Source organism: Canis lupus, chromosome 5 (genome assembly GCF_011100685.1).
Source record: "Canis lupus familiaris isolate Mischka breed German Shepherd chromosome 5, alternate assembly UU_Cfam_GSD_1.0, whole genome shotgun sequence".
Lineage (NCBI taxonomy): Eukaryota > Metazoa > Chordata > Mammalia > Carnivora > Canidae > Canis > Canis lupus.
Window position 1 is genome coordinate 28528157 of NC_049226.1, and position 16131 is coordinate 28544287.

The 16131-nt window shown below is 38.2% G+C and overlaps 1 protein-coding gene across 4 annotated transcripts in view; it reads right to left on the reverse strand.

Moving 5' to 3' along the window:
• Positions 1–656: 656 nt before the first annotated feature.
• DYNC2H1 (dynein cytoplasmic 2 heavy chain 1) overlaps positions 657–16131 on the reverse strand; it is a 339419-nt gene continuing 323944 nt past the window's right edge. Inside the window, exons 90-91 of one of the 4 annotated variants that reach the window (XM_038536341.1) lie at positions 5189–5374; positions 657–1224 (exon numbers count right to left, since the gene is read on the reverse strand). In XM_038536341.1, the coding sequence (XP_038392269.1) occupies positions 1066–1224; positions 5189–5374 (345 nt within the window). In that variant the 3' untranslated portion in view covers positions 657–1065. Of the gene's footprint in view, positions 1225–5188; positions 5375–5677; positions 6214–16131 lie in introns of those variants that run through there. The other 3 variants (XM_038536343.1, XM_038536344.1, XM_038536342.1) reach the window with 3 other exon arrangements.

Genomic DNA, 16131 nt, shown 5'->3' on the forward strand with positions numbered 1-16131 from the left:
CGCTCGGCTGCCACCCACGGGGCCAGAACCTGAGCACCTGCCATGGCTGTGGCCCGCCTGCCTGAGGAGGCCACTGCTGCCTCGGGGTGGGCACAGCCACAGAGGCTCCTTGGACTTCTTCCTCCAGGGAGGTCTGAGCCCTAGGCTCAGAAGGCCCCCTCCTTGTGGGCTGTGCCCGGCACTGCCCTGAGCCTGGGTGCATCCAGGGGAGCTCTCTTACCTTTGACAGTCACTCTCTTATCACAGTTTAATCTGTACATTCAACTTCCCTGTTCAGATCACTGGGCTGCTTTGTTTTTTTTTTTTTTTTTTTGTCTCCTGATGGGACTGATACAAATGGTAACAGAATTTAAAATAGTTCAGATTTCTGAATCCAATTCCAATTGCTCAGAAACTCTAAAATTACAACATAAAATACATTTATTTAAGTGTCCAGCCATCGTAGAATTTTACTGTTTCATAGAAACAGATGGTAAAATGTCATCTACATGAGAAATGATAACCTCTCGTTTAATTATTCCATTGGTAAAATTCTTGTCCTGGTTTCTGTGCTGTTACCCCATTTCTTTTGGATTGCTTTAAGATGCTGTATATTTTAACTAAAATAAAAAATATTTTTAAGTGTTTAAAAAGGAACACATATCTAAACCCATAGATGACTGAAAAAATTAATGGTCTTATATTTTCTTAATTAATACAAACAAAATTATGATACAAAAAATAGCCAAAATATTACTTATGGATTCCTTAAATACACCATTTTCAGCCTCTTGCCTACATTAATTTTTTGAGCCACTGGAAACATGACCTGCCTCACAGAAATATTTATATTTATGTTATAAAGGGAATATATCCTTTTAACATTAACCCCATGAAGTTAGTACTTTAAAAGCTGCATGGGGCTATCCTGCCCCATTTAAAAAAAAACCAGTGAGACCAGTAACACAGTAACTATGTGATAACTTTTTGAACTAACATTTTAAATGCTGACTGACCACATATTTATTTAAAGGTGAAGTAGCAGATTTCTCTTTTTGCTAAAACAGTTTTTATTATAATTAGACTCTACTGGTTTTTTAGAAACAGAGCGGCTCCACACTGAATCCACTGGTCTTGGTTGCCCCCACACGGGACGTCGATGTTGGCTACCACACGATCCCTCTCGGCGCTCGTGTACACGGGCAGAGATATGCACTCGTCAGGAGAATAGGGACCATATGCACCCTGGAGAAAAACAATTTTGTTTTAAAATATGGTAATATACTACTTTGAAGTAGATCAGTAGATAGCCAAAGACACAAAGCTCTCCCAAATAATAAGACTTCATATTTTATTATGAAATATTGTAAGGACCAGCATAATCAATCCCATGAACAGAATGGACTCCCAGCAAGCTGTGCATCATTCACAGTCCCTGAGCCTCACACAGGGGGCATTTTGAAGAAAGTCCTACACATCACACTTCATCTGTAAATATTTTCTTTAAATAAAATAGAAAAATAGAATCATGATACCAATAAATGCCAATAAATATTAATAATTCCCTTTTTAGACATTGAAGAGTATATTTTAGAGAACACAAATAATCTCTATGAAATATTTGCCTTAATATGTTTATTAAATACCAACCTGAACAGGATTATACAAACTAATGCCCATTTTCACATTTAAAAAAAATTTTTTTAAAGATTTTTATTTATTCATGAGACACACACACACACACAGAGGCAGAGACACAGGCAGAGGAGAAGCAGGCTCCACGCAGGGAGCCTGATGTGGGACCCAATCCCGGGACTCCAGGACCACGCCCTGGCCAAAGGCAGGCACCAAACCACCAAGCCATCCAGGGATCCAGGATTTTTCACATTTAAAAGCTAAGACTGACACTTTTGTGAATATTCTCAATCCCCCACTGCCCCCTTTATCAAAACTAGCTCCCTGATGCAGGGCTATCTACTTTCCACAGGCACAGGGGAGGAGACACTGGCTCTTCACCTTTCTGATTTTTCTTCCCCCTTTCAGCTTCTGCAAGCTAGAGCTAAATACTGAAAATCCAGAGCCACAAGGAGCAGAAAAGACGTCTAACAAATGAGTAAGAGGAGGCAGTGCTTTGCCTCTGTATCATGAACAGATCTCTCTGCTGTTTCTGGAGTCGTGGGTGATTCTATAATTGGGTCATCTCATCAAAGTATAACAAACATAAATTACGTGCGTTAAAATTTTACCTACAGCTTTCCTTGATTAAGCAATTTTGAAGATTAATTTTAGTGCCATGTAGAAGTAAGATATAAGTTTTACTTCTCCAATTCAACTATCCTTGTTCATGAACAGGGCTTTACAATTTCCGTAAGCATTGTTTGCCATTACATAGGATTTTCAGTAGTAGTTGTTCTACATTTCCAAAACATTTTTTTTCCAAATTAAACTAAAAAAATTTTAAGTATAGTTGACACACAATGTTATATTAGTTTCAGATGCATCATACAGTGATTTGACAATTCTCCATGTTACTCAATGCTCACTATGATAACTGTAGTTATTATCACCATACAATATTAATTATTACATATTATTGGCCATATTCCCTATGTTTTACATTGCCATGACCTCTTTTATAACTGGAATTCTGTGCCTCTTAATCCCCATTTATCTATTTCACCCATTTCCCTGCTCACCTACCTGCTGGCAACCATCAATTTGTTCTCTGTATTCACAGTAGGGATTTTTTATGTGTTTCATTTGTTTTTTAGATTCCACATATAAGTCAATCATATGGTATTTGTCTTTCTTGTCTGACTTATCTTAATACACTTGAGGTCCATCATGTAGTTGTAAATGGCGAGATCTCATCCTTCCTTACAGCTGTAGAATATTCCATTGTATATACGTCTGTGTGTATGTGTGACTCATCTTTTTTATCCACTCATCTATCAACTGACACCTAGGTTGCTTACATATCTTGGCTATTGTAAGTAATGTTGCAATAAACATATCTTTTCTAATTACTGTTGTCATTTTCTTTGGGTAAATACCCAGTAATGGAATTACTGGATATAGTATTTCCATTTTTAATTTCTTGAGGAAACTCCATAATACTCTCCACAGTGGCTGCATTCCCACCAACAGTACACGAGGGTTCCTTTTTCTCCACATCCTTGCCAACACTTATTATCTGTGGCTTTGGTTCCAGCAATTCTGACTGACAGGTGTGAGGTCATATCTCATTATGCTTTTGATTTGGATTTCCCCAATTAGTAATGTTGAGCATCTTTTCATGTGTCTGTTGGCCATCTGTATGTTTTCTTTGGAGAAATGTCTATTCACATCCTCTGCCCAATTTTAAGTTCTGTGGGAAAATATTAGGGGTATTTTGAAAATAATTGTGTTGAATCTGCACATTGTTTTGGTTTGTATGGACCTCTTAACGATATCAATGCTTTCAATCTGGAAGCATGGTATATTTTTACATTTGTGTTATCTTTAATTTCTTTCATCAGTGCTTTAGAGTTTTCAAATTACTCATTTCACCTCCTTGGGTAAGTTTCTTCCTAGTTTATTCATTTTGATGCAGTTGTAGATGGGATTGTTTTCTTCTGTTACTTTGTTATTAGTCCACAGAAATGCAACAACTCTCTATATATTAATTTTGTATCCTGAAACTTGACTGAACCCATTTATTACTTCTAATAGTTTTTTGATAGAATTTTAGGATTTTCTACATATAGTATCAAGTCATCTGCCAATAGTTTACCAATTTTGGGTGCCTTTTGTTTCTTGTCTGATTGCTGTGGCTAGGACTTCCAATGCATAAGTGTGGCAAGAGTGGACTTTCTTGTCCACTGAGTATGATGTTAGCTGACCTTTATTATGTTGAAGTATGTTCCTGTAAACACACTGAATGTGTTGAATGTTTCCAACATGGATGGATCTTTAAGTTTTGTTAAATGATTTTTCTGCATCTGTTGAGATGATCTTATGGTTCATAGCTTTCATTTTGTTAATGTGATGTATCCCACTGACTGATGTACAATCCCTGAGTTAAATCCCACTTGACTGTGGGGAGTGACCCCTTTAAGGTACTGTTGAATTTGGTTTGCTTGTTGAGGATTTTTGTGTCTATGTTCATTGGAGATACTGACCTGCAGTACTCTTTTCTTTTTTTGTAGTGTCTTTGTCTGGTTTTGGTACCAGGGTAATGTTTGCCTTGTAGAACTAATTTGGAAGCTTCCTTCCACTTCTACTTTTGGAAATAATTTCAGGAAAATAGGTATTAACTCTTCCTTAATTGTTTGGTAGAATTCACCAGTGAAACCACCTAGTACTGGACTTTTTGTTGGGAGTTTTTAGATTGCCAATTCAATTTCATTACTAGTAATTGGTCTATTCATATTGTCTACTTCTAGGCTGTCCAATTTCTTGACATATCATTTTTTGTAATAATGTCTTACAATCCTTTGTATTTCTGTGGTGTAGGTTACTTCTGTTTCCTTTCTGATTTGAGTCCTCTCTTTTTTTCTCTTGATAAATCTGGCTGAAAACTCACAATTTTGTTTGTCATTTCAAAGAACCAGCTCTTGGTTTCATTGACCTTTTCTACTGTTTTATTTTTTTCAAGTATCTAGGTCATTTATTTCTACTCTCATCTTTATTTTCTTCCTTCTACTAACTTTGGGCTTTTTCTAGTTCCTTTAGATCTACGATTAGGTTGTTTGAAATTTTTCTTTCTTCTTAAAAGATTGGCCTATATCTCCGTGAAATTCTGAGAACTGCTTCTACAGCATGCCAAAGACTGTGGAACACTGTATTTTCATTTTCTTTTGTCTCTAGGTATTTTCAATTCCTCTTTGGTTGTCTGTTGACCCACTGGTTGCTTAGCAGCAAGTTATTCAGCCTCTGCGTGTTGGTTTTATCCAGTCCACTTGTAATTGATTTCTAATTTCATAACCCTGTCATCAGAAAAGATGCTTGGGATGACTTTACTGCTCAGTCTGTTGAGACTTGTTTTGTGGCCTGACGTGCTCTATCTTGGAGATTGTTCCATTTGGAAATAAAATGTGCACTGAACGGATTCTGAATGCAATGTTCTACATCTATCTGCTACATCCCGGGACTCTTGAAGGCAGCCACCACACCCTGCTCCCATCTACACTGGCAAGGGTTGGGGAGGACATGTACACAAGGTGCTCACCAGTCCTTCTGATTGATAATGCTCCAACAACTCTTCTAGGGCTGTTTCCTTTATATTCCAGCTGTTCTTTGTGAAACTCCTGCCTTTTCTCTGTGTCTCCAGGCATCTGGGCTGGTGTGGGCAGGGGCCTGAAGCTGGCACTCGCCAGCCCCCACCTCCATTCAAGAGACTTCTCCAGGTCCCCTGCTGTTGGGAGAAACCAAAGGCCTACCTTGAAACAGTAGCTGCCCTTTAAATCATAGCTTTTTTTTTTTTTTTAAGATTTTATTTATTTATTTATTTATTTATTTATTTATTTACTTACTTATTTATTTATTTGAGAGGAAGAGAGAGAGAGAGAGAGGCAGAGAGAGAGAGAGAGAGAGAGAGAGAGAGGCAGAGGGAGAAGCAGGCTCCACGCAGGGAGCCCGACATGGAACTCGATCCCGGGTCTCCAGGATCACACCCTGGGCCGAAGGTGGCACTAAACCGCTGAGCCACCCAGGCTGCCCTTAACCACGGCTTTTATTTCTGTGTCCCAGGGTGGATGAATGTGCTCAGTGTCCCTTTAGATGTCCCTCAGTTGCAGGTGGCAGTAGTAGGCTGGGCTTCATTTCTCCTATTCTCTCCATGGTCCCTCTGCTCTCTGCTGAGCAGAGCTGCCCAGCTTATCCTGTGCCTCAGGAAGAGCTGCTCTGTGCACAGGTGTTGACTCCATGTGTCTGTGGAGGAGGGTAATTCAGGGTCTTCCCATGTCGCCATCTTGGATTCTCCTCCAATAGCAATTCCTTAATGTCATCTTCTCTCCATTACCAACCTCTTTTTAAGTTTTTTGTTGTTAGAATCATAATTCAAATAAAGCCCACATGCTGCAGTTTGTTGATATGTCTCTGAATTCTCCTAAGTTTATAGGTTTGTCCTCCTGTTTTCCTTGCAGGTTGTTTGCTGAAGAATACATACCCAAGAGCTCTCTCCATGCTGGCTGTGGTTGGCTCCCTTCCCATGTCATCATGTTCTTCTGTTTCTTGTATTCTTGTGAACTGGATCTGGAGGTAAGTTTAGATTCGGATTCAATTTTTGGCAAAAACTCTGCGTACCATGCTCTACGTGGTACGCAGAGCATACATGGTATGCTTTCATCAACAGGCACATGATATTTGGTGGTCTTTTTACACATTAGGAGCCATGGAAAGTACTGTCATATTCATGATCACAGAATGGCAGTCTGATGCCATGAATGCCTCTTTATTTCCAGGTAGAAACAGATCTACAGAGAGAAACTTCCATTACCAATCCCTAGATTGTATTTAGAGAAGGCTCAAACTTCCGTTTATGTGATTTCAAAATAAATTTGCTCCCTCACATATCATATAGGTGACTAATGACCTCCTCTCTCTTTGTTAAAAAAGCACTGTTATGACTTGGTGGATTTAAACATATTTGGTGTGCTTCAGTCAAATGGAGTTATTTATTATCTTATTGCTACTGAGATTGTTGATCTTTGCCCAGGGGGAACTCTTAATATTGGCTCTTGAGTATTTATTCTTTGTGGGTTTTTTTTTTATATGTCTCAAGTTGTCTTAAATAGCTTTCTTGCTTTTTAGTATATCGACATATTACAAGCTCATCTTGTACATTTCCTGTCCAGAAATCAAACTAGTCATTCTGAGGATCTTTTAGTGAGAAATGGTATCAGGGATTGTAATCTGGGTGCAAGGAATGATCTATCATTCTCCTTCTAGGATTACTTTGTGACTGGAGCTTAGAATTATGTATTCCCTAAAGAAAAATATCTAGCTCACAGTATTTCCAATTCACATTTTGGATAATGTTTTATTGAACTTACATAATTTTATTCAACTAATGGATCATTTCTTGGAGTTGGAATGAGACTTACAGGAGAAGTTAGACTCATTCTAGAATTTTATAAATGGAAATTCAGAAACTCCATGGCAATCTGGTTAGCAAGTCGCCAAGCAGCCATAGACAGTCCAGTTGGAAAAAGGATTTAGCATATGAACATTGCCCCCTAAAGACTCTCTTCTATGGTTACTTTCAGAAGAGGAGTGCATTTAAGGAAATGAATCATTTTCTCACTCTGAGCTCCTGACCTTAAGTAGATTACTGTCTGAGCATCAGTTTCTCTATTATAACAGGGAGAAACACATACTTGTTCACCTATTAGAACGCTGAACAGATCCGATGATGCATTAAGGAACTCGGATATATACTATTTATCCGCACATCTCTGACTCTTTGGGTTACATACACATACTTTTGTTGTAATGCCCTACTAATTCCCATACCAACTAGAAAAAAACCACCACAGCTTTTAAGCATCCAAAACATGTCATGGATGGTGCTAGGACAGACAGAAATATTTTTTCCTTCATGGAAAAAGTACAACAAAGATCTACTAAGTGGGCATTATATGAAATTTTGATTATCTTTTCCTATCTCCCCCCACCTTACACACATATCCCCCCCCACACACACACATGTGTACATGCACACAGGGAAATACTGTCCTGCCTTTCCTGGTACTTGGTCTGAATCAGTTATAGCTCTTTGAAATCTCATTCCTTCCTAACATGCCTAAATCCTAACCTGATTTACATATAACAAAACTCATTCTTTATGGAGTATCATTGCCCAAATATATAAAAAGACCATCTGCCCTGAATCTAATTTTTCTCTTTTGTATTGGTGATTCAGTGAGTCAGTTACGCATCCGTTTCATTTAACCACATTTTACACACTACTGTGCTTAGAATGATAAAGGCTAATAAGCATTTTAGTATATACCCAAATAAAGAGCATAATAATCTTTGAAGCTAAAAATTTAGCTTATGAAACAATGTATTCATCAAATACACAGACTGTAAGGTTTGGGAAAATGGGTATTTTAGAAAATCAAAATAAAATACTACTCTGGGATATGTTATCCTAACAAGAATTAGCGAAGAGAATGAATCCTCACTTGGATCTCAGAAAAAATACAGGATCGGGAGTAAAGAGAATTCCCACTTGTTATCAGCACCTAATCTCTTTCCTCTTCTCCAATTTTGCTTGAACGGCAGTGCTTGAGGTTCCAGAAATTTCTGTAATTGCTTTAACTCCTTAGACATTCCTCAAGTTAATAACCTCGTGCAGGCATTAACCTCTAAATTCTTCAGCAGACAGCAGACAAACATTATGGATCTCTTGGGTTGAAATGACCTAAAGCTATGAATGCCTGTTTGCAATCCCAGGAAAGGTCTTAAATTATCTCCCTCCACCACCTGATACTTGTTTGCTGGTCACAACTTCTACAGCAGACATGAAATGGAAACATCCTGCTGAAAGGTGTTAGGATCTTATTCCTTTCCATGCAGAAAATATGTTCTGTGTCTTTTCACTGTGATGTTAAGCAACTGTTTCCTTAAGTTAGGACCTACCAGTAATGCAAAGCTGGTATTTCACATATTCACTATCAATTTACGAATTTTTGCATGTATTTCCAAATCCCTCCAATCCTGCTTTTTGTTTTAAAGTTAGGGTACAAATGTTGCTACTAAAACCTACAGTGTTTTTTTTTTAATTTTTATTTATTTATGAGAGTCACAGAGAGAGAGAGAGAGAGAGAGGCAGAGACACAGGCAGAGGGAGAAGCAGGCTCCATGCACCGGGAGCCTGATGTGGGATTCGATCCCGGGTCTCCAGGATTGTGCCCTGGGCCAAAGGCAGGCGCCAAACCGCTGCGCCACCCAGGGATCCCAACCTACAGTGTTTTAAGAGCAAAGCTGCACTGCTGCTTCTCCACCCCTCTGGCATCATGCCAAGCTCTTTATTTTTTGTTTACTTTCTTGTTTATTTAGCACATGGTGTTATATTAATTTCAGGTGTACAGTACAATGATTCAACAATTCTACACATTACTCAGTGCTCATCATGGTAAGTGTACTCTATTCCCTTCACCTGTTTCACCTGTGCCCACAGCTGCTTAAAATTTTGTCATTTCCCAAAATCTCTCAAGTGGTAAACACTATAACCTATAAAGAAGTGAAATGAACTTGCTCTTAGATGATCAAAGTAGCAGAGCTAAGTACTTCAGCATTCTCACTATGACCATGATACTGTGTGATGATAGAAGCTCCATGAACACTGCTTTAGCAGAATTAAATTCTGATGATACAATTCCTTCTTTGATCTGTATCTCTTAACAGACAAAGCTTAAGATGCTGCTGGGCTGAAATATTTGCATGAAACTAAAATTTTACTAATCACTATTCATAAACATAGTGCAATTAACAAGTACATGGATGGATGAAAACAAGGAAACCCTGTAGGAAGCCTGACAATAATGTCAGAGACCATGTAAACAAAGTAGTAGTTTGACATGATTAAAATATATTAATTAAAACCTATATATTGTGATTAATTTAAAAGCAGTTAATGTGTTCATATATCCAACTTTATTAAAACAGAAGCTGGTCTAATTAACTTAGTTCAAAAATAAGGCCAAAAACTGAAATGTCATGCTTCTGCCCACACCAGGGAAGGAACTTTTTAGAAGTACACATACGGCCAACAGCAGACAATGCACTAGTCCTTGAAACAAGACAATGCATTGTACGAAGGCGAATGATGCTACTAGCAGACAACAAACCTAGCCAACAAACCAAAGAAAATAACAGAATAGAATACCAGAAAACAAAATTACTTAGGTTGACTATGTTTTAAGTATTTGTACAATAGGTTTTATTATATTTCTTTCATTTTAAAGTAATCCCTACACCCAACATGGGGCTTGAGCCCACAACCTGGGTTTAAGAGTTGCCTGCCCTACTGACGAGCCAGCCAGGTGACCCTGTTTTGTTATTTTTCTCATTAGCTTATGCATAAAGTCCAACTAACTTATTTTAACACATTGTTTTTTTTTGTTTTGTTTTGTTTTTAAGAAAAGGAGATATTAGGAAATCAGAGCTTTAATATATATAAAAGTGACACAATTTAGCAATGTAACTCCAGAAACATTAAATATCTCAAAACAGGAAACAACTTGCCAGCAATGAGTATTTTGTTTTTCTTTTTAAAGATTTGACTTACTTATTTGACGGAACCAGCATGAGCAGGGGGAGCAGCAGGCAGAGGGAGAGGGAGAGAGGGAAAAGCAGACTCCCCCCTGAGCAGGGAGCCCAGTGCAGGACTCAATCTCAGGACACTAAGATCCCAGGACCTGAGCCGAAGAGGCTTCACTGACTGAGCCACGCAGGTGCCCCTTGGCAATGAATATTTTGAAAGATGTTGTTCAGTCAAGAATGTTTAGCAACCTTTAAAATGTTTTTTATACATTTTATATATTTTAGAGAAATACTTTCTTCATCTTTTTCAATAACATAATGCTTATTAATAACACTGCTTTCATAGTAAGTGCCTAAAGGAGAAAAAAGTCACATAGAAAATATATGGATAGTTATTATCTTTAAACCAGAGTGCATACAAGACAGAGCTTTGAACATATATCTTCTGAAACACATAGTGACAATATCTTCATATAAAAGTAACACAGAGACTGTGTGAGTGGCTTATGGAATCGCTTTTTAGCCCTGTTTTCCCTTAGAATGAAATGGATTCTAAAGGTGAACTGTTCGTGTAGTGCCTGTTGCGGGGGGTAGGTCCAGGCCTGAGGGGGTCCCGGCCGGTTCAGGACTTCATTAACCTGATGGGGACAATCCTAAATAGCATTCTTCACTGGAAAGACAGGACAAAAGCCAGGTGAGGTCCTGTGGCACATCAAACAGGGTACTGTCTCAGGCTCATCTACCTCCAGTATTTCTCAGACTGTGTCACATAAGCTGCTAGATCTAAGAGAAGAGTGGGTGTAGGTGCATGGAGACCCCTGTGTGAGCTTACCCATAGGAATACTCTGAATCTGCAATATTCTCAAATATGTAATGAATTTTCAAGGGTGGGCATACTGTGTTGATTAAAGTTGTTCACTGAACAGTTTTTCTCAGAGAACCATTATGGAATGGTTTCGTATAGAACATTTTTGGGAAACGCTTTAGACTTTTTGGGGCAAAGTCTCCTAAGGTTATCTTAATTCAGACCTAGATTATTCAACCACCACTCTTGAGCTGGGACTGGGCCCACTAAGAATCTGCACCACAAGTGAACGAGGGTACATGGAAACAGCATTATCGTAGCACACATAAATACCGGTAAACAGAAAAACTAAGTAAATGGCTTCATATGCATTTTATATTTAATTGCCCTTGAAAATTCCTTTTTTTTTTTTTTTTGGAGAATTCCTAATTCTATCTTTAATCGGCAAAGGTTATTGCATTTATAATCGAAGCAATGGTAGAGCCTTCTCTACCTCGTTCCCAGTAAAAGCCATGGAACTTGGTGCTCATAGACTTCAACTATTGCCACATTGTAAAATAATGACAAAATGTCAGTCTTCTGCAACCTAAAATACTTTTTAAAAAATGGAGGTGCTGTCTGCTTCATAGCAATGCTGTGTGCGTGACTGGAGTGCTGGGCACGTTTCTGCTAAAATTAAGCTACTTGGCGATTAAATGGATAATATTGTGGAAATAATCTGGGGAAAAAAACCTGCCTTAAGGGGAATAGTTTTGAAGTGCATTATTTTATTCAAGTCGATCATAGGATTGTAGACCTCCGCCATGAAGTAGCTGTGAGAGTTATTTTTTTTTACTGGTTTATGTAAATTGATGTGATACTTCATTTTATGATTCCTTCCTAGTAAAAAACCATTGAAACATTACTGTTCTTCCCCCCAAATTCTGTAAAACATACTAAAAACATCGACAGCTGCCCAAAATTTTCTTTTTCTTAAACAATATAATGCTTCATTCACTCAAGCAGAAGCTGAAGAGTTTAAGTTTATACAGAGGTGACAAACGTTTCTGTAAGAGGCCAGATAATATTTTAGGCTTTGTGAGTCATATGGTCTATGACGTATCTCACTCTGCTGTGCTGTCTGAAAGCATAGATAATGTCTACATAAATGGGCAAGGCTGTTTTCCTCCCAAAATTTTATTTATGGGCACTGAAATTTGAATTTCATATAATTTTCACCTATCGTGAAATACTAATTCTGGTCATTTTCAACTATTTTAAAAATATAAACAGCATTCACAGTTCAGATGGCCATGGGCCTCACCCAGACAGGCAGCAGCTGGTTTGTACTGTTAGGTTGGCTCACAACCAGGCCCAGGATTGGAAAGCAAGCCTGGCTGTGAAGTTAACTACCTACCTACTGACGATGTAGTCTTGATCAAGTGCACAAATTTTTACGTTTCAAATTTCTTAGTTTAAAATAGAGATGATTCCTTACTTCAACCTTTCTTGGAAGGCCTACGTAATTTGGGTTTTAAACACTTTACACAGTGCTTGGCACATAATCAACACAAGTAAATGTTAACTGTTATTGTGGACAGTATTGCTGCCATTGTGGGGCCATAAAAAATAACTCACTTGACCTGTCAGTTTCTTCATGAGCAAAACAGAGAAAACCTGCTACTCTACAAACCACAGGACTGGGACAAACAGCCTTCACCCTGGGCCAGGCATCCATCTGCTCGGAGACAACAGCCTGTCTCTCAAACCACACGTCGCTCTTGTCACACTCCTGTTCCAAGCTCTTCAAGGCGTCCTACTGACTATGAAGTGGTGTACACACCCTGGTGTGGCTATAGGGCTTGTCCTGCTTGGTCTGCGCCTGCCTTCTTTATTGACTCAAGGACAGTCAATGATACATTCGTTTCAGGAGCATAGCACAGTGAACCCACGGGTCTGTACATCGTGCTGTGCTGAGTCTGCCCCCACATGGCTCTGTCCCAGTGACACTGGTTCTCTTCCCTATGCTGTGCGTCTAATTCCTATAACTTCTTCACTCCATAGCTGGGGGACTACCCCTCCCTCTCCCCTGTCCATTCCCTTAACCCCTTGCCCTCTGGTAGCTCTGTTTGCTCTCTGTACTTTTGGGGTATGTTTCTGGTTTCTGTTTATTTATCTCTTTTATTTGTTAGACTCCACATACAAGTGAAATCATATGGCATGTCTTTCTCTGATTTGCTTAAATTAGCATAATACCCTCTAGGTCCACCCATGTTGTTATAAACAGCACAAATTCCATCCTTTTTCATGGCTGAATAATGTACCATTGTATACAGAGAGATCTTCTCTATTTATGCATCTAACACTGGGTTGTGTGCATATCTTGGCTATTGTAAATCATGCTGCAATAAACATAGGGGTGCATGTATATTTGTCAAATTGGTGTTTTCATTTCCTTTGGGTAAATACCTGGTAGTGTGATGACTGGATCACAGGACAGTTCTATTTTTAATTTTTAAGGAAGCTCCATACTATCTTCCATAGTGGATGCATCAACTGACATTCTCCCCAGCAGTGCATGAGACTCTCTCCACATCCTCTGTTGTTCCTTGTGTTTTTGATTTTAGCCATTCTGTCAGGTGTGAGGTGGTATTTCACTGTGATTTTGATGTGTATTTCCCTGATGAAATGCAATGGATTTATTTTTTTTAATTTATTTATTCATGAGAGACAGAGAGAGAGAGAGAGAGAGACAGAGAAGCAGGCTTCATGCAGGGAGCCCCATGTGGGACTTGATCCTGGGTCTTCAGGACCATGCCCTGGGCTGAAGGTGGCGCTAATCCGCTGAGCCACCCAGGCTACCCCAATGGATTTCTGTATATTGATTTTGTATCCTGTGACTTTACTGAATTTGTGTACCAGCTCTAGTTTCAGTAGGGTCCTTCAGGGTTTTCTATATATAATATTTCATAACCTGCAAACAGTGGAAGTGTGACTTCTTCCTTACCAATGTGGATGGCTCTTATTTCTTTTTGTTGTCTGGTTGCTGAGGCTAGGACTTCCAGGACTACATTGAATAAAAGCAGTGAGAGTGGACATCTCTGTCTTGTTCCTGAGCCAAAGGGAAAAGCTCTCGGTTTTTCACCATTGAGTATGATGTTCACTGTCAGTCTTTCATATAAGGCCTTTGTTATGTGGAGCTATGCTACATTCCCTCTAAACTTCTTTGTGGAGTATTTTTATCATGAATGGATGTTGTACTTTGTCAAATTCTTTTTCTGCATCTACTGAAATATGTTTTTATTTTTCAAATCATTTCTCTTATTGATGTGATGTGTCACATTGATTGATTTGAAAATTCGAACCACCCTTGCATTCCAGGAGTAAATCCCACTTGATTATGGTAAATGATTTTTAAAAATATATTGTTGGATTTGGTTTGCTAATGAGAGAGACTGGCCTACATTTCTCTTTTTATGTGCTACCTCTGTCTGGTTTTGGTATCTGGGTGGTGCCTCAGAGAATGAATTTGGACATTCTCCCTCCTCTATATTTTTTTTATTTTTTCCTCCTTCCTCTTTAAATGTTTGGTGGAATTCACCTTTGAAGCTGTCTGGTCCTGGACTTTGTTTCAGTTTTGAAAGGTTATATGTTTCTAGGAATTTATCCATTTCTTCCAGGTTGTCCATTTGTTGATGTGTAATTTTTCACAATATTTTCTTAAAATCGTTTGCATTTCCATGCTGTTATTTCTCTTCTATCCTTTGCGATTTTGTTAATTTGCATCCTCTGTATCTTCCCTTTTTTTATGACTCTGGCTAGAAATTAATAAATTTAGTTAATCATTTCTAAGAACCATCTTTTGGTTTCATTGATCTGCTGTACTTTTTTTTTTTTTTTTTTTTTTTTAGTTTCTTTATCATTTATTTCTGCTCTTTTATTATTTTCTTCCTTCTGCTGGTTTGAAGTTTTGTTTGTTCTTCTTTCTCTAGCTCCTTTAGGTGCAAGGTAGGTTGTTTGAAATTTTTCTTGTTTCTTCAGGTAGACCTGTATGGGTATGCTTTTCCCTCTTAGAACTGCTTTTCCTGTATTCCAAAGAATTTAGACTATTGTGTTTTCTTTTTTTTAAAAAAATTACTATTATCTTAATTGCAGTATAGTTAACATAGTATTAAATTAGTTTCACGTGCACAATAAGCATACAGGTCACTGTTTTCAATTTCATATGTCACCATCTATCTTTTAATTTCCTCTTCTTCCATGACTCACTGTTTAATGGCATGTTAACTTCCGTGTGTGTGTTCTAGTTTTTTCTGAGATTGATAGTTTCCTACCTTTGTGTTCTGACAAGTTACCTAAAAAGATTTCACTCTTCTACAATTTATTATGACTTGTTTTGTGGCAGTTTCCTTACAAATTTTCTGCAAGGATTATCTCTCCACTGATGTAAGTGGGGTGTTGAAGTCTCCTTGGTGTTTAATGTCTGCTAATATTTATGTATTTAGGTGCTCTAATGTTGGGTGCCTAAATACAACTGTCCCTCATCCTCATGGACTGACCCCTTTACCATTACATGATGGCCTTCTTAGACTCTTGTCACCATCTGTTTTCAAGTCCATTTTGTACAAGTATTGTTACCTTGGCTTTCCCCCCAGTCTACATAAATGGTATGTGTCTGGAGATCTGAAGTGAGTCTCTCATAGGCCTTATCTTCTTATCTATTCATCGACCTGTGTTTATCGACAAGTATTTAGACCACGTCCACTTTCAGTATTAATTATTGCCATTCTATTCATTGTTCTTGGGTTGTTTTGTAGTTCTTCTCTGTTCTGTGCTTTTCTTCTTGGCTATTTCTTAGTGATTGATGATTTTCTGTATATTATGCTTGGATTTCTTTATCTTTTGTGTATCTTTTATAGGTTTTGGGTTTGTGGTGGCATGAGGCTCATATACAGGATCTGAAATATACAGTGGTCCATATCATGTTCATGGTCATTTAAGTTTGAATACACTCTTAAAGAACTGCTTCTTTACTCCCTATTCCATGTTTTAGTCATAATTTTCTTATTTCTAATTATGGTATTTTCTTTTCCAGTTTAACATCTCTTGAAGGGCCA